General features: G+C 47.6%; 1 protein-coding gene across 3 annotated transcripts in view; it reads right to left on the bottom strand.

The window, feature by feature from the left end:
- KDM2A (lysine demethylase 2A) overlaps positions 1-22,079 on the bottom strand; it is a 56,294-nt gene that overhangs the window by 11,572 nt on the left and 22,643 nt on the right. For all 3 annotated transcript variants that reach the window (XM_062576315.1, XM_062576317.1, XM_062576316.1), the window contains 10 exons: positions 20,947-21,085; positions 19,645-19,723; positions 18,212-18,258; positions 17,662-17,840; positions 16,024-16,130; positions 15,351-15,444; positions 12,358-12,511; positions 10,101-10,216; positions 8,718-8,844; positions 6,898-7,322 (listed from right to left, as the gene is read on the bottom strand). In XM_062576315.1, the coding sequence (XP_062432299.1) occupies positions 6,898-7,322; positions 8,718-8,844; positions 10,101-10,216; positions 12,358-12,511; positions 15,351-15,444; positions 16,024-16,130; positions 17,662-17,840; positions 18,212-18,258; positions 19,645-19,723; positions 20,947-21,085 (1,467 nt within the window). The remainder of the gene's footprint in view (positions 1-6,897; positions 7,323-8,717; positions 8,845-10,100; positions 10,217-12,357; positions 12,512-15,350; positions 15,445-16,023; positions 16,131-17,661; positions 17,841-18,211; positions 18,259-19,644; positions 19,724-20,946; positions 21,086-22,079) is intronic.

The raw sequence follows: 22,079 nt of genomic DNA, 5'->3' as shown, positions 1-22,079 counted from the left end.
GCCTGGGTCCCTCCAGTGGTCCCCTCCCGCCCCGCCTAGGGCCGGACTGCCCCCGCGTACCCTCCCCACCCGCCGAGCATTGGCGGCTGCCTGACCTTGTGCTTCTGGAGCTGCTGCGACTCTGGGGTGAAGTTTGCCGAGCCCTCTTTGTTTCGGTGCTCGCACTGCGAGGGCTGGGGGCCCCCACCCCCTCCCTGGACACCTCCTCTCGCTCGCTCAGTCTGAGCGGACTTGAGCCGGACCCCTGGTCTTCAGGGACATGGTTGGGAGAGCAGCCGAGCCCCCCGCCCTGTGTCGTCCCCTGCTCCTCCCTGGCTCCAACAGCTGCCCCAGCAGCCGCGTGTTCCTCCCTGAGCCCTTGGGCAGCAGCGGCAGCTTCCTGAGCCTGAAACAATGCTGCTGCGTCACCCACATGCGGTTCCCAGCAATGCTTTGCAACGGGAAGATGGCAGAAGAGAAAAAGCGAGCTAGTGAGCAGAGGGCAGAGCCGTTCTGCTGCAGCGCCGGGAGGGGCCGGGACAGGCAGCTGGCGCCACGCGGATTGGTGCAGGGGCCTGGCTGGTGCAGCCCACCATCCCCTCCCCTCCTTCCACCACTGCAATCGGAGACTCCGGGGCCAGGCTCCCCCAGGGCCCTGGAAAGGCTCCGGAAAGCATGGCAGAGAGCTTCTAACCCCTGTGTGCACCCCAGCCTGCCTGCTGGCACCCTTCTCTTGCTCATGCCCAGTCCCCTGCCACCCTTCTTTTGTCTTTGCCAGGGCGGTTTCCGGGGCTGGAAGCTGAAGCCACCTGGATCTAGGCAACATCAGAGGTATGAGTGGGGAAAAAGGGCTTCCAAGTCACAGCAGGGAAGATGAGCCCCCTGAAACACATGGGGTGCAGGTACTGGACCCACACTCTGCTGATCTGGATGCACAGACCTTCCCTGCCCTGACAAATATCTACAAGGTAAGTCTGGGAGCAGTTGTGCTCCCAAAGCTGCCACTAAACAAACTGCTAGACGGTGACAAACACACACGGGTGAAGCAATGGCTCCCCTGGCCAGCCCCAGCTCCCTGACTCTGACACTCCAGATGACCACAGCTGAAATGTAAGAAGTCCTTTACACAAAGTAAACTCCTCAAAAGCAGCTGTAGAGAAGAACAACTGCTTCCACTTGTCTGACACATCCAGTACATCTGCAGGTGACTACAGCTTGTGTTTCCTACCCTGAAGCAAGCTGCACATTGACTAGACATGTAGGTCTGAACAGTCACCATCTAGATAGGTAATGCCACTGTGACTTCTTGAGGGTCACCACAAGGAAGCTACTCTTGGGCTCCAGGCACAGGCTCTTTGCACACACCAGCAAATGCTGCTGTCTGGAGTGTGCTGGAGACACTGACACCTGCCATGTGCTTTGGCCCTGTGCAGAAGCTGGGTGTGGTGGGCGCATGCTCAGGTCACATCTCATCAGGCAGCAGACCAACTGAGAGGTCTTTGGCCCTGCTTGCTCCAGAGTATGGCATTCCCCACAGCTGCTTGGCAAAGGGGCTGAGTGGAAGTGTCAGACATCTCAAACTGCTGGCATACACACGAGGGACATTGCACATGGCTCAACGTATCAATACCGGGTTGTTTAGCCTCTCCTGAGCCAGAGAGGGAAGCATGGCCAATCCTACCTTCCCACCAGTGGACAACCTTCTCAGCAGACTTGACCTTTCTTGTCCAGACACAAGCACCTGGAAAGATGTGCTCTCTCAGAAAAGCAAACCCCACCTGGCAGATTTACTGGAGCAGGGATAGGGGAGCACCAGGCACAGGAAATATCTCAGGGAGACCTCACCACCAGGAGGAACAGCTCAGATAGAGGAAAACAACACTCTTCTGCAGCAAAGTGAGATGTCTCTGATCCTGGAGGAGACCTAACACCACTGAGCAGCTTCCTGTACACAATGCCAGACCAGAGGCTTTGAGATGAGGATCTGGAAGTGGGATTTGCATTTTTGGGAGAATCTCTCCTCGTTTCTGCAATGCTCACTGCTTCAACACCTACACCAAGGCCTCCACGTAGAGCCCAAACACAACCCATATGCAGTAGTTACCAAGGCATGAGTGCCTGGTGGCACTACAGCACCTACTTCAGATGTCGGCTTGGCTCATCAATCAGCACACAACAAGCCTGACAACTCTCTGTAGACGACCCAACAGCCAAAGGAACTAGACTGTCATAAATCATCCTACTCCTCTGAAGAGTGAGGAAAACCAGTACATCCTAGGTTGGTTCAGAGACAGACAGAAGCAGTCAAAAGATGAAGAAACCCTGGATGATGTGATCTCTCTGAAGTTTCCCTCTTTGCCAATGACATTTTCAAAGAACAAAGTCCAGAGAGCCCACGGAGACATCAACAAACACGTAGAGATTTTTTTTCCAGCAAGCCATCAGTGCTACAAGACATTGTGTCACCACCTTATTTCCCTGAAGGTAGATTTTCTCCTAATGCCAAATTAGAAGTCATTTTGGTTCATGAGGGCCCTCCTGATGAAGAGGCTCAAAAGCAGCTCATTCAGAAGGCAGTGACATGGTATCACCAAGAACTTTCCCAGGGAGACAGGCAAAGCTAGAGTCAAGGAGGAGTCAGTAATTGCAATGTGCTCCTTCTTTCTAAGCTGCCTGACACAGCCTTAACATTGTCTGAGGTGGCTTTACAGAGTCTCAGTGGACAGTCAATCTCTCCTGCCATGGAGCTGGAAGCACCTCTTCGCTGCATGCAAAGTATCAGGTCTCACCATGTGACAGCTCCAAGCTCAACTCATGACAAGATTTCCCCAACTGACCTAACATGACAAGCAGATTTCCTCAAGTGACCTAACCCACAGACATCCTGAAGACACAATCACCACCCAAAAGGCAGTAGGAAGATGGGGCATTTGTCTGGCCCATGTCTCCTCACATGCATGCCTGGGGACATCAGCTAGCAGAGGATGGCAGGAAGCATTTTAGGGCATTCGATCTGACAGATGCAGGTGCCAGGCTGCTACTTGCATATCTGGGCTCTACAATGAGAAAATGGCATGTTCTAACATCTAGGTAGCAGATATAGGTAGTATAATAAACATGTAGATCATCAGTTGTGACCAGGGAAGGATCCAAGCCCAGATATACACATTTGATCCATCTTTCTTTGGATACAGAGGCACCTCCATGAAGGGTTTAGTTTAGTGTTCACTCATAACAAAAGAAGCCCAGAGCATACAGCATCAAATGCTTTCTCCAGCCCCAACCCATACCTGCCAGGTCAAAGATCCAAGCTTCGGCCTTACATCACAGCAATCATATACTTTGTGCCATTTTTAGGTACTCCAGTTGCCACACTATCAAAAAACCTTTCGCGAAGCAGCATCTGTCTAACTGGAATATAGCTATGTAGTGATGGTAACAAAACAGAGCTAGCAAGTGCCAAGAACATATTCCTACCACACTCCTCTAGAAAAGGTACCTCCATATAGTCCTGTTGGCTTCAGGTCCATCAATGACCCACACCAGTTAACTAAAGAGCAAGAGTACCAGCTACAGACTGACGGCCCTGAAGTGAGTCTAAGATGCTATGGAGCATATGGTAGAAAGATACCACTTCCTATTCAGCTTAAGTCACTCAAAGTGGATTATGCTCTACTTTTCCACTACTGAATGAAGGGATGCAGATGAATTTACAATAAGCTCTAGAACAGAAGAGATCTAGCATAGAATAATCTAGGGATATAATAGGGATCCCACCTCAGACTGCTGCAAGGAAAGGCAAGACCATCAGGACAAGATGGACCAGTCATCTCATTGGGAAGGGCTGCACTTCGATACTTAGGAGTTAGGCAAAAACCTACATAAGAAACATTAGGAACTATATCCCATATGATGATCTACAGACATATGGATGACTGCTTGACCCCTTATCCTCACCTCCATCCCTGGTGGGATGCTCACTCCAGATGTCATCTCCAGACATATGGAGGAAAAGAAGGTGATCAGGAGTAGCCAGCATGCATTCACCAAGGGGAAATCCTGCTTAACCAACCTGATAGCCTTCTATGATGGAATGACTGGCTGGGTAGATGAGGTCTCCGGAGAGCAGTAGACCTTGTCTACCTTGACTTCAGCAAGGCTTTGGACACTGTCTCCCATAACATCCTCACAGATCAGCTCAGGAAGTGTGGGTTAGATGAGTGGAGAGTGAAGTGGATTGAGAACTGGCTGAAAGGGGGAGCTCAGAGGGTTGTCATCAGTGGCACAGAGTCTAGCCAGAGGTCTGTAGCTAGTGGAGTTCCCCAGGGCTCAGTACCGGGTCCCATCCTGTTCAACTTATTCGTCAGTGACGTGGATGAAGGGACAGAGTGCCTCCTCAGAAAGTTTGCTGATGATACCAAGCTGGGAGGAGTGGCTGACGCACCTGAGGGCTGTGCTGCCATTCAGAGAGACCAGGGCAGGCTGGAGAGCTGGGTAGAGAGGAACCTCCAGAGGTCCAATAAGGGCAAATGCAAGGTCCTGTACCTAGGGAAAAATAACTCCATGCACCAGTACAGGCTGGGGGCTGACCTGCTGGAAAGCAGCTCTGCACAGAAAGACGTGGGAGTGCTGGTGGATGACAAATTGACCATGAGCCAGCAATGTGCCCTTGTGGCCAAGAAGGCCAATGGTACCCTGGGGTGCATATGGAAGAGTATTGCCAGCAGGTTGAGGGAGGTGATCCTGCCCCTCTACTCAGCCCTGGGGAGGCCTCATCTGGAGTCCTGTGTCCAGTTCTGGGCTCCCCAGCACAAGAGAGACGTGGAACTACTGGAGAGAGTCCAGCACAGGGCTACGAAAATGATCAGAGGGCTGAAGCATCTGCCCTGCGAGGAACAGCTGTGAGAGCTGGGCCTCTTTAGACTGGAGAGGACTGAGGGGGGATCTTGTCAATGTCTCTAAGTACCTGAAGGGAGGGTGTCAAGGGAATGGGGACAAACTCTTTACAGTTGTCCCATGCAAAAGGACAAGAGGCAGCAGGCGCGAACTGAACCACAAGAAGTTCCACCTGAATGTGAGGAGGAATTTCTTCACTGTTAGAGTGACGGAGCATTGGAACAGGTTGCCCAGAGAGATTGTGGAGTCTCCTTCTCTGAAGACATCCAAAACTCGCCTGGATGCAATCCTGCGTAACGTGCTATAGGTGGCCCTGCTTGAGCAGGGGGGCTGGGACGAGATGATCTCCAGAGATCCCTTCCAACCTCAACCATTCTGTGATTCTAGCTTGGTAACAATTTTTCCTGCCATAGAATACTGTGCTCTCCATATAAGTTGCTGATACTGAAAATTAGACCTCAAAAGGATTTTAAGTGCCTAGGCCAATTAAAGGATTTAATTAAACAATTTCTTAACCCTTTTCAAGGTTTAAGAGCCAACCTAAATTGTCTATTCCCTTACCTCTAAGGAAAAGGTAAGTGCTAAAAGTAAAGTTTAATGTAATTTGACAAATCTATTCTGTTTTCTCCAACAACTCTGACTAAGGATTTTTGTGCTTTGAGGGTGCCTTGGAACATAGGCTTTACTTAGGAAGCTGCTAATACCAAGGGCCAGAGAGTCCTAAAACTCAGGGTGCTTCAGAACCTTGGAAGACATCTGGCTTCAGGGAGTGAGATCTTCATGGAAGCCTCTTGCTCTGACTAATCAGCACTAACTTTTACCCACACCTCATCTGTGAGGCATAGCTGAACAAGGAGTTTGGTGGGTCACATCAACACCAAAGATGTACGTACATTAGCTCCAGAATATGCCAAGTACTTTGAATGGGTCTTAATACCCCACTGAACAGAGTAACCTCGAATATTCTGCCTCAAAACACCCAGCAGATTACACCAGGCTCCCTTGTGCAAGCGTGTATGTTCACTACATCAGCCAAGCGCCACAGAACAGTGCTGATATGCCGATAAACCACATCTGTAACCACCCACGCTGGGACTCCATAGTTGTGCCACAGCGCACCAAAAGCGGCAAAGCATGTTTTTCCCAAAATACTACACAAAAGTGGAGACAGAGCCTAGGGAACACGCACAAAACAGCAAGGACCAGGGTATGTCCAGACACAGCCATTGGTGTCAACTTCAAACAGGTCAAAAACTGAACAGCTAACCATCAGCAAGGAATGGAGTAGAAGCTAACTATGGTTTTAGAGTCTAAAATGGACATCTGGGGAATTAAGTGAAGCTGAAATTCTCATGGCGTTAGGGATTAACCTCTGAAATGAGAAGGTTAAAACACCCAAGCTCATGAAGTTAGCACAACACGTCTGGCAGATACAGCATAGGATGCAAAGCAAGACAAACAAACAAACACTCCACAGCCACATTCTCATATAACCTAAGATCACATCCTGCACGAACAATCGAAGAGAACAAAGCCAAATCCACCTGGGGAGAAAAAAAAAAAAAAAAAAAAGAGCCCCAACAGTTCCAGTGACCAGCAGCCTGAGAAGGTCAGAGCCAGAACAGAAAACAAACTATGTCACAAGTGAACATTAGTGCATCACATCTGTTAGTAACCCAGACAGGGCCGAAAGGACCTCACCACAGGTGTTTCAGCCATGCTGGCAAAGAGTGAATACTGCTCCTTCTATCTCTGACCCAAAATCCACCTTTGACTGTTCAAAGGGAGGATTGCCTCTAAGCATCAGCTGGTGTCTCACTGGCCTCACACAGCAAAAGACAACCCCAAGTCTGCAGATGTGTCATCCTCACTGGGCCTGAGGTACAATCAGGATCACATATGAGTTTCCCTGGGAGAAAAGTCCTTCCCATCTCTGAAGTCATGGCAAAGCAAACGCATCCTGGCAACCTGAGGACAGGCAGCAGGAAGGGCAGTGCCTGCAGCTTCCTCACATTTACATACCTTGACATCAGCGATGAGGGCATCCTCATCCTCAATGCCAGTGGGGACGCATTTCTTGTGCAGAGGGAGCGACTCCAGTTTGTCCACGAGGCAGCGCAGCCCCTCCAGCTCGAACTGCGTCAGGTGAACCTTCCTGCTTTTGTTTGGGCTGCCACCATGTGGGTCCCAGGTCTGGCCATTTTGGGAACCCCGGCTGGAGTCAGAAGAGTCTATAGATGGGGTCTTCTTCAGACCCACCAAACTGCTCCGGCAGCTCCTGCCCAGTTCATCATAGTCCACACTGGCACCATTGGCTATGGGGCTGGTAAGAACAGACCGTCTTGTGACTGGTCGCCTGGGTTCCTTCCCTGATGCATCTTCCTCCTCCTCTTCCTCCTCCTCCTCTTCCTCCATGTTTACTGAGTCTGAAGAGCTCAGCTCCATATCTGTCACAACAGAGACAGTGAGAAGAGCACAGCTGGTAGGCAATTACAAGAGATGTTCAGTTTCTAGACGAATCTCCTCAGTCACTGGAGAAGCACTGAAGCCACAAATAGGTAGAGAGAGAAGGCCAGAGAAAGGACAGGGCAGGTGGCTGCTAGCAAAGAATTATTAAAAATCCTTTCCCGTTCCCAATTAATTTCAAGAGAAGGCCAGGCACCAACCTCAGGAAAATCTCTTAGAGGAGGGAACAGCAAAGCTCTGGATTAGATTTACTTTGGGAAGGTCCCAGATGTCCAGTCGTCCCTTCCTGGAAGTGATCTGGGACCTTAAACCTGCCTTTGTTGGGGGAGGAAGAGAATGTGGACTCACTAGATGACCACGAGGTCTTTGAACCTGATTGTGTATGATGGACAAGGCACCCTCCCCTGACACTAGAAGGGAAGTGGGCTATCCTGCTCTCTTCCTTTCAGGTCTCTGTACTAATTCTTCCTCCTTGCTCTTCCATGGTTTAAAAAAAGGCAATGGAGGTACTGAAGGCCTCTGGCAGAACACAACCAGCTTATCCCAAAACAAGAACCTCAGAAGCTGAGGTGTGATCTCCAGGGAGCTGCAGGAAAAGGACAGCTTTTCCATCTGCTAGTACCCTTTGGACAGAAGCTGAAAGCCTTGGAAAGGCTCTGGTTATGAAGAGGGCTGCCCAGGAGCCAATGTTTACACTCTAGATATGAAGGACATATTTGCTTCAAGGGCCTAGGATAGAGACAATCCAGCACTCTCCTTCTAAAAGGGTCTTTGTGATAAATCATGTGTGATAAATCATGTCTTGAATTTCTGCACAGGCCTGTTTGCCTTGGCTGTTCAAACTTCCTTCTGTAAGAGAGCTCTTGCACTTCCTTGTATATACCCTCTATCACAGCACCTTAAACTCTGCCTGCAAGAAGGCTCTGAACAGCAAGAAAACATTATAGTCCTGGAGCCCACAGCACAATGTGGTTACTGCAGCTTCCCTCCCACTCTTCTGTTAAAGGCCCTATGTGTACCAGCAAGGCCAGTGACTTTCATGCTAGTTTTGCAGCTGCAGGGATCTTAGTCTGTCACAGAGGTAAAGGAGGAAGCAATAGCTTAGCTAGTTTTGATTTTTGCACAAAGTTACACCTCCTTTGGCCAGTCCACTTTCCCCTCTGAGGGCTCAACACAGTGAACAGTGAAAATAGAGGAAATACGCAAAGAAACCACCCTGTGAAGTTAAGGAAGTGATGGTCCTGAATTCCTCTTGCATAGCCTTCTCCTGCTTGCTGTACTGCTAAGACAGATGGTATCTGAGCAGGGGGGTGGAAGAAAGTACTTCAACATGTGTGAGGAAGGGATAAGGAACAGACAAAGAACAGAGGGCTTACCCATACTGAGCGATTCCTTCTGGAAGTCCTTGGTCAGATGCGAGCGGCTGGTGATGCAGTAGACATAGCGCTCCAGCACATACCAACACATCTCATAATAGAAGGGATAACGAAATTTATTTGGTACCTGCAAAAGAGGCAAGAGAACAGGGATAAGTTTGGGTCCTCTTCACCACAGGGCTGCACAGAGACAGCTCTTATTACTGCTGCCTCAAGCCAGACTGATCCTCTCCTGGGAGGCAGGAAATGCACGTACATGTGTAACAACATCAATTGATGCTTCTGGTAGTCTGAAGTAATTCTCGTGGAAGGATATTAGCACTAGGTGTAGAGTCCAGGCACCACTTACTTGCAAGCCATTAAACACTTCATGCTTCATTTTTTTGGATAGTGGCTCTCTACTTCTCCACAGAGCTCCTTCTCATTAGCACAAGACAAAGTGGTCAGTGCCACACAAGGTTTTAGCTGAAAGTAATAGTTCAAGCCCTTCTCCCAAGCCCTAGCACAGTATCCATCAGTATATGTATGGTAGGTGGGAAAGGGATGTTCCATCAAGAGAGGGGCTACCAGAACTCTGCTAAATCACTGGGCTATCAGGGCTCTGTTACATCAGTGCTGCCTGCCTTGCACTTTCCCAAGGTTACAGAGCCCAAGTTGGAGTAGACACGTGCTCTCTCTTCTTATAGCTCAGTTCTGGTTGAGGGTCTGACACCCGAACACTAACCAAATTGCGCAGCACACATCCCATCAGCCCTGGCTGCTGCAGAACTGCAGTGCCCTATGCTGCTTCAGAGAGGCCAACAATCTGTTTGCAGAGCCCAGGCATGTTCTGGGGCTTCTCTGCAGATGCTGAAAGCTGCAAGACCAATCTCTCTGCAATGAGAGAGTGAGGACACATGCTTCTTAGTTTGAAGCTCCAGACCTCAGGAAGCCTTTAGTTTCAGTCATCTTTATCACATCAATGTCTATCACGAACACCAAACAGCAACAGAAATCAAGCAGCTGGGTAAGGGAAGAGGCAATGCATGGGATGCACTCCCACCACTAAGCTGCTGCCTTCCTCTTTCCTATAAGGAAGACTAGGGGAGATCCTCACCACATTTACTGTAAGGTTTCCAGACCCTCTCAGAAGCCTGTTACCAGACTGGAAGTGGCATGAAGGAACTTAAAAAGCCTTAGGGCTCTTTGGTTCGTGTCCATCCTCTGAAGTTCCAGCCTGTCTTTTTAGCAGCTGGGACATCTTATTTCCAGACAGCTGGAGTTCAAAAGATCTGTTACAGAGTGAGATTCACCTTGCCTTCCTGAACAACATCTCTCTTGGCTGCATCCTCCCAATGCTGTTCAAGGAGGCCACATGCCCCCAGCTCTCCTGCAGGTTCTTACCCGTGTGCGGTCTTCAATGCTGTAGATCCGGAGCTGCATGGGGATGTTGAAGCTGTGCAAGAAGTTGCCTCCGAAAACCAGTGTGTCCATGGGAGTGTACACAGCATGGATCCAACCTTAGAGAGAAAGGGGAGTTTGAAGAGTCCTTCTGAGTAACTAGATGAGGTCAAGCTCTCACACTCACAACTGATGTTTATTTCTATTCAGCCCCTTTGTAACCCCTTACAAACTGTGATACTCAGAGCAGAGCTGTCAGATTGGCACAACCTTCATACTCCTCTACCCTGAGGGTTACACACTTTTTAATCACATTCTCATGAATATTTGGATAACCAGCCCATTCTCTGACCTAAACCAACCTGCTTGTGTGGAAGGCCATAGGTTATCTGTTAACATAAGGACTAGCTATTGACCCCTCATTACGTAAGTCAGCACTAGTAGGAGACATGCACTGGGCTAGACCCACACAGAAAACAGTTCTTTAAAGAGCAACAGATGTTGCTGTGTTACCTACCCCAGCAGCAGTGTCCACCCTCCTGAAGGTGTGTTCACTATCGCCCTGAATTACTCAACACCCAGCTCATTCCCTCACCTCCCTGCCAACATTTTCACCAGTTGCAGGAAGGAATTAAAGAACCTGACACTTATTTCATGTGTGGTCAGGCATTTAGTGCTGGGCTGTACCTCACTTAAATTTAGCTTGATATCTAGTCCTAGTAAGTCTAGTTAGACTCCATAGGGAATAGAGCAAGACTGGTACCTACAGAAGGTGATTCAATTCACCTTAAAATATGGCTCCAAGTCAATTGTCTAATTGCCCTAACTCTGCCAAAAGGAGCCTAAATGTCCGGAATGTGCTTACTGTTAACTTTATCCATCTAAAAGCTAGACAGGGCCTGTCTTTAGGCACTTATGTATATTTGCGGATCTGGTTTTATATTTTCCCATGGTGGCAAGTGTGCCAGTTATCTACCTCCTCTCCATAGCTCCTTGCCATTCCAGTGCCACTAGGAAATTGTCTCCTGGCTGCCTAAATACACCAGTGGCAAGGAAAACAAGAAAGTTGTCCAAAGATTGTTCATCTGTTCAGTAATTTAAAAAAATAAAACCCAAAACAACAACAACACCAAATCTAAACCCAACCACCACACACCTCAAAGTAACTTGAGTCCCAGCTTTCTGCTCTCTGAAATGCTAAGCAATGCTGACAAGCCCAATATCTGGTAAACTCCAGCATGAGTTAGGGCAAGGCCACTCAATTCAACAGAATTATCAGTTACATTACAGGGACTCAAATGAGTAACTCTTGTGTAACTCTTTCTGTTCTTGGTCCTGCTGTAAGCTACAGAAGGATGCATATACAACGTAACTTATTTTTGTACTGCTGTCAGAGAAGAAACAGCAGGTTACAGTACCTCTTGCCATCTGAGGCAGTCTTAGGCCACATTTTTTATGCTGGAGTTGACTTAGTTCTTAAAGTCATCCAACAATCTTTCTCTTCACAAGAGAGTACTCCATAGTGAGAGTACAACATTTTACAGTTGTCTCAGGTCCAGACCAAGAGTCCTTAAGGCTATGAGACAGACCTTGCAAACAGTCAACTCAGGCTGCTGTTTCATATGCCTCTCCACTTCTGCCTTTGCTCTTTTCTAGCACAACGCTGTATTAACTGCATATCCAAGACACTACTGATGATCTCCATTTTATTCTGCTTGCTTAACCAAGTCAGACCAAAGTTTTATCTTAATTTGCTCTAGCAAACCATCCCCAAAATGGAGACATCTCTAGGAGAAGACAAACAAAAATGTCAGTGTTCCATTTCCTTCCCTTAACGCCTGTCAGCTCGGAGCTTTGAGAATGTTGCCTATTCCCAGCCTCAAAGTCCCCTTGCCAAAGCTCTCTGCCAGGCACTTATCTGCAAACCTCTCCATATTACTGTTTCCTAACTCTCTACCAGGTTTTGGGCTTTTCCAACATTCACTTTAGCTCTATGGTTTCGAGTTATCCCATCTCCAGACAATGCAGACTGTCTCACCTTGTTGCCTAAACACATACACCAGCTCCCTTTCTTGTTTCAGAGACAACCTGGATGTAACTCTGTAGAGGTTTTACAACACAGACCAAGGAAGCAGAGCAGCTGTGCTGCCCTGCGCCAGCCTCTGTCCTCAGTGTGCACTGCTCCAAATGCCAGCATGAGTTTCAGCCTCTCACTGCTATCCTGGCAAAGGTCAAAATGCAACTGTCCACCCTGCTGTACCTGAGGGGATGACAAATGTGTAGCCCTGCTTGAGCTCAATTCGCTGGCACTCTGACACTCTGTCCCCAAGAAAGATGTCTCCCTGCTTCCCTGAGAGAAGCCAGTTTTCATAGAGTTCCAGGTTCTGGGGCGTAGGAGGGATCAGCCAGAAGATCTGTCAGTAAAAAAAATACACTTAAGTCACTGTACAATTAACAGCTACTGACCACCCCCTTGCTTCTCCCAAAACTCCTGCTTCTCTCCAGACATCCAAATGTCTTCCTCTCCCGATCCCATAGCAGATGCAAGCCTGCAGTAATTTCTTGTAAAGCAAACTGAATGGCTATCCCATTTGAGAGAGCAAGCTGCTGAACAAGGGCCTTCCCAACCTGACACACTGAGCACCACGTATAGACTGAACTTGGGATGCTCTATAAGGCATTATTTCTAAGACCAATGCCAAGAGATAAAGTCCAATGAAGTCTCCAGAGGAGATATTTACTCAGGTATTTTGGAAATGCTGTCATGTTATTAAAAGCCCCAAATGAATTAAAGATTTGCCTCTGTCTGGCTCCACGGAAAGCAAGTGTCAGGTAGATATCTGTCTCCCAGCTAAACTCTTCAGAGACCCCATCCTGCATTAGTCCATTCTTTGATGGAAAGCACTTGAGCCACACACCTTCAAAATCACTGGGGAGGCCTAGCAGTTTTGTGAGCTGAGACGCATCTCCTTTGCAAGGAAAGGAGTGTAGGGAGAGGAGAAAACTCCCCCACATCCAGACAGATTCCTCAGGTGGGGCCAATTCTGCTGCCAACTCTGAACCCAGTCTAAGTCAATGGAGAAAGATGGGACACAATTACCCAGGACCTGATCAAGACAGATAGCCATGTTTTCTTTCTTTTTTTCTTTTTTCTTTCTTTTTTTTTTTTTTTCTCCCTCCTAGAGAGCTGTCTTTACTGACTACGGAGGGAGCCCACTCAGCCCACCGTCTTCAACTGTAAAGTTCCTTCTAAGCAGTTAGAAAAGAAAGGACTCAATCCTGAAGACTGTCCATGGCTTCCTTTCTCAGAAGCTATCCAGTCCCCATCAGGTCCATAATCACAAGCAGCCTTTTTCTTTCCTGTTCCCTTCCAGCCTGACCCCTTGATAAATGTGGCTGTAGATGGCTAATAGTTTTAACCTTAAGCAGCGAAATCTCTTCTATTTGCTCATAAGGGTTAAGTTAGCAGCACAGTGCATTTCACTAGGTAACAGAGGTAGGGCGTGCCTTTGAGCAAATTCTGCACTACATGACACTTCCCTCAGCTTTTGCCAATACCAAACTAAGCAGCTGCTAGAGGATTTAGCTGCTCTGACTACACTGATTCAAATTTACTATGGGAGCAGCGCAGCAAACAATCACCCTGAACAGTGGAACAAAGTTTCCTTGACTACACTATAGCTGACAACTGCAGCTAGCAAAAGCTCAAGTGAGAGCTTTTCACGCAGTTATAGTGGTAAAGCTAAACCATAGATTCAATTTGAAACAAAGGGTGTCAGAGGGGATTCAAACAAACCCATTTCCCTCTGCTCTACCCAGATAGGCTGAATGTACACAGTACACTGCCGTAACTCAGCTGCCAAGCAATAACTTCTGCATAGATGCTTGTGACTGTGCAAGTGTACCCCAAAAGAGTGAAGTTTGGGTATAAAAACAGTTGCTGTAGCAAACGTCTAGGAGCCACCATGTGGTCATAGCACTGATGGTTCACATACAACTCTCTTTCCCTTCTGAAATGCAGTTAGAACATTAAAGTCACTAGAAACAGATTGCTGCAAAAAATGTCCCAAGGATTTCCCCGGCCCTTTGCAAACCTAAGTTTGCTCTCCCTTCTACTTGGAGTACAGCTTTATACACACAAGTTCCCTCCACATCCATAATCCACAGATGTTTTTCCAGCAAAGAATTCATGCTGATTAAGTTTTATGCTCTGAATATGAGTATGCTCCCTAGTGCAGTATAAGTCACATTCCCCAGGTAGCACTTTCAAGTATTAGCTAGCCCCTTCAGTATTATAGCACCCATGTCTGTTTCCTGCAGGTCAGGAGAACAAATGCATCATCCCCACCCATAAGAAAGGCTTAAGGTGCAATTCACACTGCTTAAGGCCAAGTGAGAGAACCAACACCTTCCTAGATTCCCTTACAGACAAGATTTCCTCCAAGCCAGACCCCAGTACAACACACACACAGTTGAGGTTGGAGATACTGGCACACTGGAAGGTTCCTATATAGTCGTAAGTGGAAATCACCAGCTGGGGGGCAAACAGCACTCAGGTGAAGGCTGTATCCTTGTATGTGCCCAAACTCGATGGGGTCCAGGGTTTAGCGTTTATGTTTTGGGCCAAGCTCAGTTATAAGAAATGTCTCCAGCCTAGAAGCTCAGATCTGAGTGTTTCAGAGCTACTTCTCACCAATACACATACCTCTCCAAACTACCAGCCCCCCACCCTCAAAACAATTAAGGGGTTTGTACTGAAGTCCTGTCAGTCACTTCCTTTTCCAAGGCTTCTGCTTTGCTTTTGAGATCACTTTTAAGACAACTCCCTATGTTTATGCCGGCTATTTAAAACCCCTATACAGATAAGGTTTTGGAGAGGCCATCATTTGTATTGAACTTCCTTTCCTGTCTACTGCTCTCACTGTGCTGTTTGTGCCACACCAAGAGGTGATCAATCATGCAGCCAAATCACCTCTAGGAAGCTGAAAGCACTGTATGAATAGTTATTGTATTCTGTGTCATTTAAACTTCGAGTGTTGCTTAGCATCATCTCTACAACACAGATTTTCAGTTAGAGCCTGGTGGACCTCTGACAGTCTGAACTACTTCTAAGAGGCAGAGATAAACAAGTTTATGGTGGAAAAACTCCTATTTGCTGTCAACCTGTATTTCCGAAAGATCTACAAGTAAAGACACTGAAACCCCATTCTCCTAAAGCAGCTGTAGTTGCCCCAATAGGGACTGTCTTCCTACCTTTCCCCCTCGGTGGATATGATACCACACAGAAGTGCCACCGAAGTCCACATGGAAATCTGTGTAGCAGCCCTTGACGCTCATCAGACAGTATCTGATGGAAAACAAGGAGAAAATTGTAAGGTGAAAATGAGCAGTGATCCACTTTTTAGAGCAGATGCAGTGTATTCAAAGGGAATGGGCTGCTTGGACCCAGCCCAACAGCTCAGAGCAGCACCAGAAGCCAAAGACTGCACTGCTAAGCACTTTAGCTGCAGGGAGATGACCTGCAGAACAGTTTGCATTTATACCACATCCCCACAAACAGACCTAGCCTAGGCAAGAAGAGAGCTGTCATCCTCACCCACTCTTGCAGCTTTAGGAACCCAGCTGTCACAGGTCTGTCCTAGGGATTAGGACAGGTAATATCTGAGAGCTTCAACAACTCCAGATGACTCAAAATTGTTTGCCCTACCTATACCTTTAGGGGTCCCAGGATTACCCTTCCACATACAGTGCTTAGAGGGGCTTAAATACCAAATTGCAGTGCCCTCCGCAAGTGTCACTTAGGAAAATAAAAAGAAAGGACTGTTCCTCCCACTTCTCCCCAGCACCAGTTGCTGTACTTAGTCATTTTTCTTGTGTGAGATCCTTTGCCCTTGCCACCACTGGAACAGTTCAATAAGTCACTTACTTCTGCACCTTGGGATATTGCATCTCCAGGATAGCATTTGTAGACTCTGTCTGACTCTCCTTGAGGTGCCTGGGCCACATATTGTCAACCCAGTCAATCAAATCTACCTATAGAAAAAAGGTGGGAGACATGAATACAAGTAAGAAGGGAACTGCTCCCCCTTGCCCGTAAACAGTCCTAGAAGCTTAAATACCTATTGCCTGCCTGGTCAGCCCACAGCTCCTATGTGGCTGGGGCACCTGCAAGCTACAGGGTTGCACTGCGCCTGCCAAAGCCATTGTGGTGCTGTGCATAGATAGCCAGTAAACTCAGCTCAGAGCACACCTGCAATAAAATGTGGGACCAAGGAAGGGAAGGAAGGAGGCCCTGGTGTTAGCTGAGTGGCCCTAATATTCCCAGTCTGGTTGGCCCTGCACATCCCAGTAAGCAGCTTCCCTGTACCACTGGTACAATTCCAGATGTAATATATTTGGGACCAGCTGTTCTGATGCCAGTCACAGCATACAAAGCCTCAGAATGCAAACAAGCAGCAAAACACCACAGCAAGATCCCATGGGATGCTGATCTTCTACTTAAGGGTTGGGCAGGAACTGCTCTGCACTGGGCTTACATAAAAGTGCTGAGCACCATCTATCAGGGTGGGATACAACTTGCTCAACCTCAGGACAGCCACAATAAACAGATGTCTAAGCTCGCTCTATAGCTAACAGAGAGAAATGAATGGACCCAAAAGAGCTGCCCATTCCTCTCCATTGACTGCAGAGGGAGTTCAGGCTGCCCAGCTAAAACATCCCACCTTTAACCCTTCAGTAGGAGCATGTATGTCCCCCTGCCAATCTCACATTCTTCAAACAGCCTCCTGCACTCTTTCCAGGTCTGCTTCCCTGGCCTTTCCTATTTTGGCCTCTTCTACCCTCAATGCTGGGCAATGCTGTTTGATTTAGGAGCAAATTGCCCCTACCCTGCTCTTCCTCCAGCCACCCAGACTCTTTGGTTACAGTGGAGTAGATTTCTGCTACAACATGCAGGACAGGGCTCTGCACCAAACATCACATTGGTTCAGTGCACAGCATGGAATGGGAAAAGAGGCCCAGACTGGATGACATCCAGGGTCTAGGCAGACAGTGGAATCAGCTAACTTGGAGAGTCTAGGAGTCAGCATCCCCCATCCTGACCACAATTCTCTCTGTGGCCAAGGACAAATTGGCCCTCTTTATTCAAATTCAGGTGTGCATGTTCAAATTCCACACCTGTTCTTGATCCCTGGCCAGCAGGAGCAGGTTACTTCACTCTAATATTCCTCAGCAGTCACTTCCATTTCTCTAACTGCTGACAGATAGCAAACAAGACATCTCCAGAATTGCACATCTTTTAATTGCGATAACTCTAGCTGAGGGATGCAGAGGCTGAGCAGTCCCAAACCAACTGCAAAATCAGCTATGGCAGATGAGGTGCGAGTTGAACTCGGGATCATCTCCAGCATCATCCAGAGTGCAGCAGTGACACCCCTGGCCAAGCCCATGAGTGTTATGAACAGCCACTCTCCTCTTGCATTCAGGTGCCAGATTGCACCTTGTGAATAGATGATCAGAAGCACAAGGGAAAGGATACTCCTGCAAAAGGAAGAGCTCTACTGACCGTAGCAGGTCTCTGCACCAGATTCTCCAGTTTGGTGTGACTGAATTCCAGGCTGATGACATTGTAGAGTTTCTCCCGCTCAGCCTCAGGCGTTTCATAGTAGCGTGCCCACTGTGCCATGGACATCTCTATGTCCCTCTGCGTGTTCACATCCATGACATCCACCATCCGCCGACTCCCTGCCAGGACAGACAGCCATCACTGGAACTGTTCTTGCATACAACAGGGCACCCAGAAGAGACACTCCAGGAGACATGGTTCCTTCTCCAAAGAACCCACCTGACACACACATGTAATGGCCTCTCCTATAACTTCACCTTCTTCTATACCCACACTGAAATAAAAGCTGCTTCAAGTCAAACTAGACTCCTCAGGCAGTTAAGAGCTGTGATCCACTGTAAAAGGACACCTCAGGTTCAACCAACTACAAAATAGGGGAGCAACCAAGCCAGATTTCTAGCTTTGATAAGCCCAAAGATTCTCCCCATTTCTAGTTGGCCAGGGCACAACTGAAGTGGACTGTAGTGCTGGGACAATGGGAAACACTTACCGACACACAGTCGCACATCGTTCACGCTGAAGTCCGGATCTGGCATCCTGCGGGACAAACATCTTGCTAAAAAACCAAGACGCACTTATGATTGCAGACCCTTCCCACCTGTAATCCCTCAGCTGGCACCCTGAAGATGCCACTATGCTCCTTTCTGCCTCTTGGATACAAGAGGCCAGCAAAAATGTGCAACCAGATCTCTGAAGCACAGGCCTGGACTGAATATTGAGGCGAAACACTGGGCCCGGCTTCTGGCTAGGGAGGGAAAGGTGATTTAGGAAGAGGATATACCATTTCCAGAGTATGAGGTTCTGTACAGTGACTTCTGGTAAATGAGCAGGCGTTAAGCTAAATAATCCAAGCTCTCATTTTAAAGACTCATGGTACAAGTTATCCCAATATAAATGACACAACTAGACCAATAAAAGCACCATATTTCACTGACACAGCATAACTACACTGTTAGTATTGGTATAGTAATGTGTACAAACACTGCTGCCACAGGCAGAATGAGAAGGCAGCCATTCAAGCAGCTCTTGACCAGAGAAACAATAAAAATCCAGGAGAAATTCAGTTTCAGCCACACTGTAATCCTCAGTAGCAGATCTATGCCCTCCCAAGTCATCCCACAATTCAAACAGGTCCTGGCACAATCTCTCATCTAATTTACCAGACTACAGTAATGAAGCATGCATTGGATTTGATGTTGCCCATCCACTCATTGCCAGTGGTGGAAGTTAAGAGCAGTGTTGCTGATGCCAGCCCTGACAGTTAGCTGAGACAAATTTATTCCTCCAATGCTTGCACTTACTAAAAAACAAAAACCACTAACGCAGCAGAGACTCTGAATCAGTTCAGTTCTTTGTATAAGACAGCTGCAGTGTTTTGATGCAGTATTAGATGCCTCAAAACTAGACCTACCACTCATAGCGTACTTCTACGAACAGCAGAGAATGGTATAAAGTTGTACTGATTGCAAGAGTTTGTACTCAAAGCAGTAAACTTTTTCTGATTACAATTAAGCCAATTAAAGTTGACAGTTTAGAATTAACCAAGTTGTGCAGACCAGGTTGGACTTCTAGAAAATGCCAGAAGTAGGGGAACAAAAAATTCCTCACCTCCAAAAGGAGGCAAGAAACAAAGCCTGGGGTTGCATGAGAGCAGCAGTGAGCTCTGCCTGTCATTCAGTTGATCTGTGGTCACCTACAGCCAACTCAGTATTTTCATTTAAGCCCAACAAAAAGACTAGCAAGAATAGGATAAATGAGGAAGATGCTTTTCTCTACTCACTGCACACTAAGCAGGTGAGCAGGTCAGAGTCACATCAGCTGGACAGAGCACAGATCTAGCTAGCAGAATCAGATCCTGCCAACGCAGAGAAAGTTGAGAAACCAGACCTGAGACATCCACCTCTTTGTGCCCCTGACACTTACTTTATCCCCAGGCCATCGGAGCTCCTGAAAATGAGAGGGTCTCTGAGGCCACCCCGCTGGATATATTCAACTGTGAAGTCTGGTGTGGGAAGAAAAAAAGCAGGAAAGTTAGGGAAGACTTCTTCAGAGAATTATAGATAAACAGAGGTTAGATAGGATCTGTGAAGGTCTCTAGTCCAACACTGCCCCCACCAAACTAATTTCAGAGTCAGATCAGATTATTCAGGGCCCTGTTCAGTTGAGAACCTTTTCATTTTTGTGGCAAACCTAGGCAGTCAAACAGAAACGGCAAAGAACCAGGCTCTACTATCCTTCGGAGGTACCAGAACTCCTCCGGCCCAGTTGTGGCATGGTATATTCTACTGACAACCCTGAGACAAGCATAACAGGAAGGATGGGTTTGTTCCAACAGGCTGGGCCAGACAGGGTAACAGTGAGACTTTTGGTCCTCACTTCTCTAGGAAGTTCATAATTGAGCAAGAGGGATCTTAACAAAATTCTCCTCCCTCACAGTAAATCCTCACAAGGATTTACACCAGCTGTGTGATGAAAAGACATCCCACTGAGCTGTATGTGTGGTGAAAGGAAGCGGGGAGATCTCATGTATTCTGAATTAAGTATCTAGCAGACATGTGGCTGCAATTTTAGGTGCTGATCCAGGCAAATGCTCTCATTCCTGGCTGCCATGTGTCCCAGTAAGCCTACAACACTGCAGACTGGCTCACTGCACTGCAGACTGGCTCACTGCACTGCAGACTGAGCAGCTTCCATGTCATTCCTGCCTCCCCTCCCCCTGAACTCCCCATTACCAGCCTCTTGGCCCAAGGGCATAGTAGACTGGAGCCATACCTCCATCAGTATACTCCACATTGCCTCTAGCTGCTTGGAGGCTGAAACAAAGCTTGGAGGGGAGCAAGCAGAAATGTCCCCGTCTCAACTGCTACCCTTGGATTAGCAGTTTACAGAAGAAAAAACCCCACAAAACCAGTGGAAACAGTAGCCAGAGTTACCACAGGTTTGGAGAGTAAACGGCAATAAAATATATGACAGTGGGAAGGCTTATTATCACAACTGCCTTGTAATCACCCTTCAGGTTGGCAGTCAGGGAGGCTTTGGGTGTAGTCAGATGTACAAGAGTACATCCAGTTATGACCACTGATAGCTTTCTTCTAAAGACTCAGGGGAAGGTCATCTCACACACCATGCCTTGCTGAAGAACTGGCTAACCACAGCAGCTGCCTGGACAGAGGCACCAGCAGCATACACTGCAGCACAGCAGCCCCAAAGGGGGCAAACACAGACCTTTGCCTTCCATGAACACCACGAAGGTGGAGTTAAACTTGTTGGTGGAGAGCTTTTCCTCAAGGTCAAACGTCCTCTTCCCTTCAATTTCATCATCGGAGATGCCATCATCCTCGTAACGTCGCCTCATTGTGCCACGCTGAGGAGAGAATAAAACATGAGGGTAAGAGCTACAGACCAGGAGGAATAGCTGGCTTGCTTCCTCTGCTAGCTGTGTACAGAATGTCATCTCAACCTTGTGCAGCTTGGCCAAGGGCTCTGGGAGCCCCTCATCATGCAGCAGGTATCTCTGGGAAGCCTACAGGCTTTTACTCCCAGAGAGAGAAAGGACACTATGTTACCACATGTATCACCTCCTAGGTATCTTGCTCTGTGAGCACTGCTGGTATTAGTCTGAGACATGCAAGAGAAAATCTAGTTAGGGAATCTGTTCTGGATCCCAAACATACTACTGAAACATCAGATTTCCTTTTCCTAGAACGAACAGATTCCTGAATGTAGAGCTATATGGGAGACAAATAATTCACTCATAGTAAGTGCTAACTATAGCACAGCAACACAGGAGACGAGAGTCGAATAAAACTGGAGTAAAGGAACAACTATCAGATTTCTCTTAAAAAAAAAAAAAAAAAAAAAACCACAAAAAAACCCCAAGCCCATCAGTATTTTGCTACATTGAAGGTAAAGTTTAGGAATTTAAATCCCAAGTGATAAAGGAAAGATTTCTCGCTGAGGAGGATTCTTTAGTGTTTATCTCTGGACATGCTTGCACACAAAAGTTGATTTATTCCCTCATGTGTGGTGGGGGAAAGAATAATCCTGTTCTTAAAAGGTCTTGTAACTACATCTGTACTTGGATTTCTGACAGACATCCTATTCTAGGGTAGCTATATCTGGAAGAAATTACTGTCCCCAGCTGCTAGCCACCCCTCCAGAGACTGACCCTATTCTGGAAGAGTAGTTCATGGGAATGCTCCCTAATTCCCCTCAGATAAAAGTCAACCTGGTCTCAATTAGCCAAGATGATTTACCTCAATTAGGGAAGTTCAATGCATCAAGGTCTGAAAGATGGAACCTGCCTGCAGCCCAGCAGTAACAATGGTCCCAGGCCCAGTGCTCAGAGCAGGGCTTAT

The sequence above is a fragment of the Rhea pennata genome, chromosome 5, assembly GCF_028389875.1.
Source record: "Rhea pennata isolate bPtePen1 chromosome 5, bPtePen1.pri, whole genome shotgun sequence".
Classification (NCBI taxonomy): domain Eukaryota; kingdom Metazoa; phylum Chordata; class Aves; order Rheiformes; family Rheidae; genus Rhea; species Rhea pennata.
Note: the sequence above shows the minus strand (reverse complement) of the source record. Positions and strands in the feature narration are given on the sequence as shown.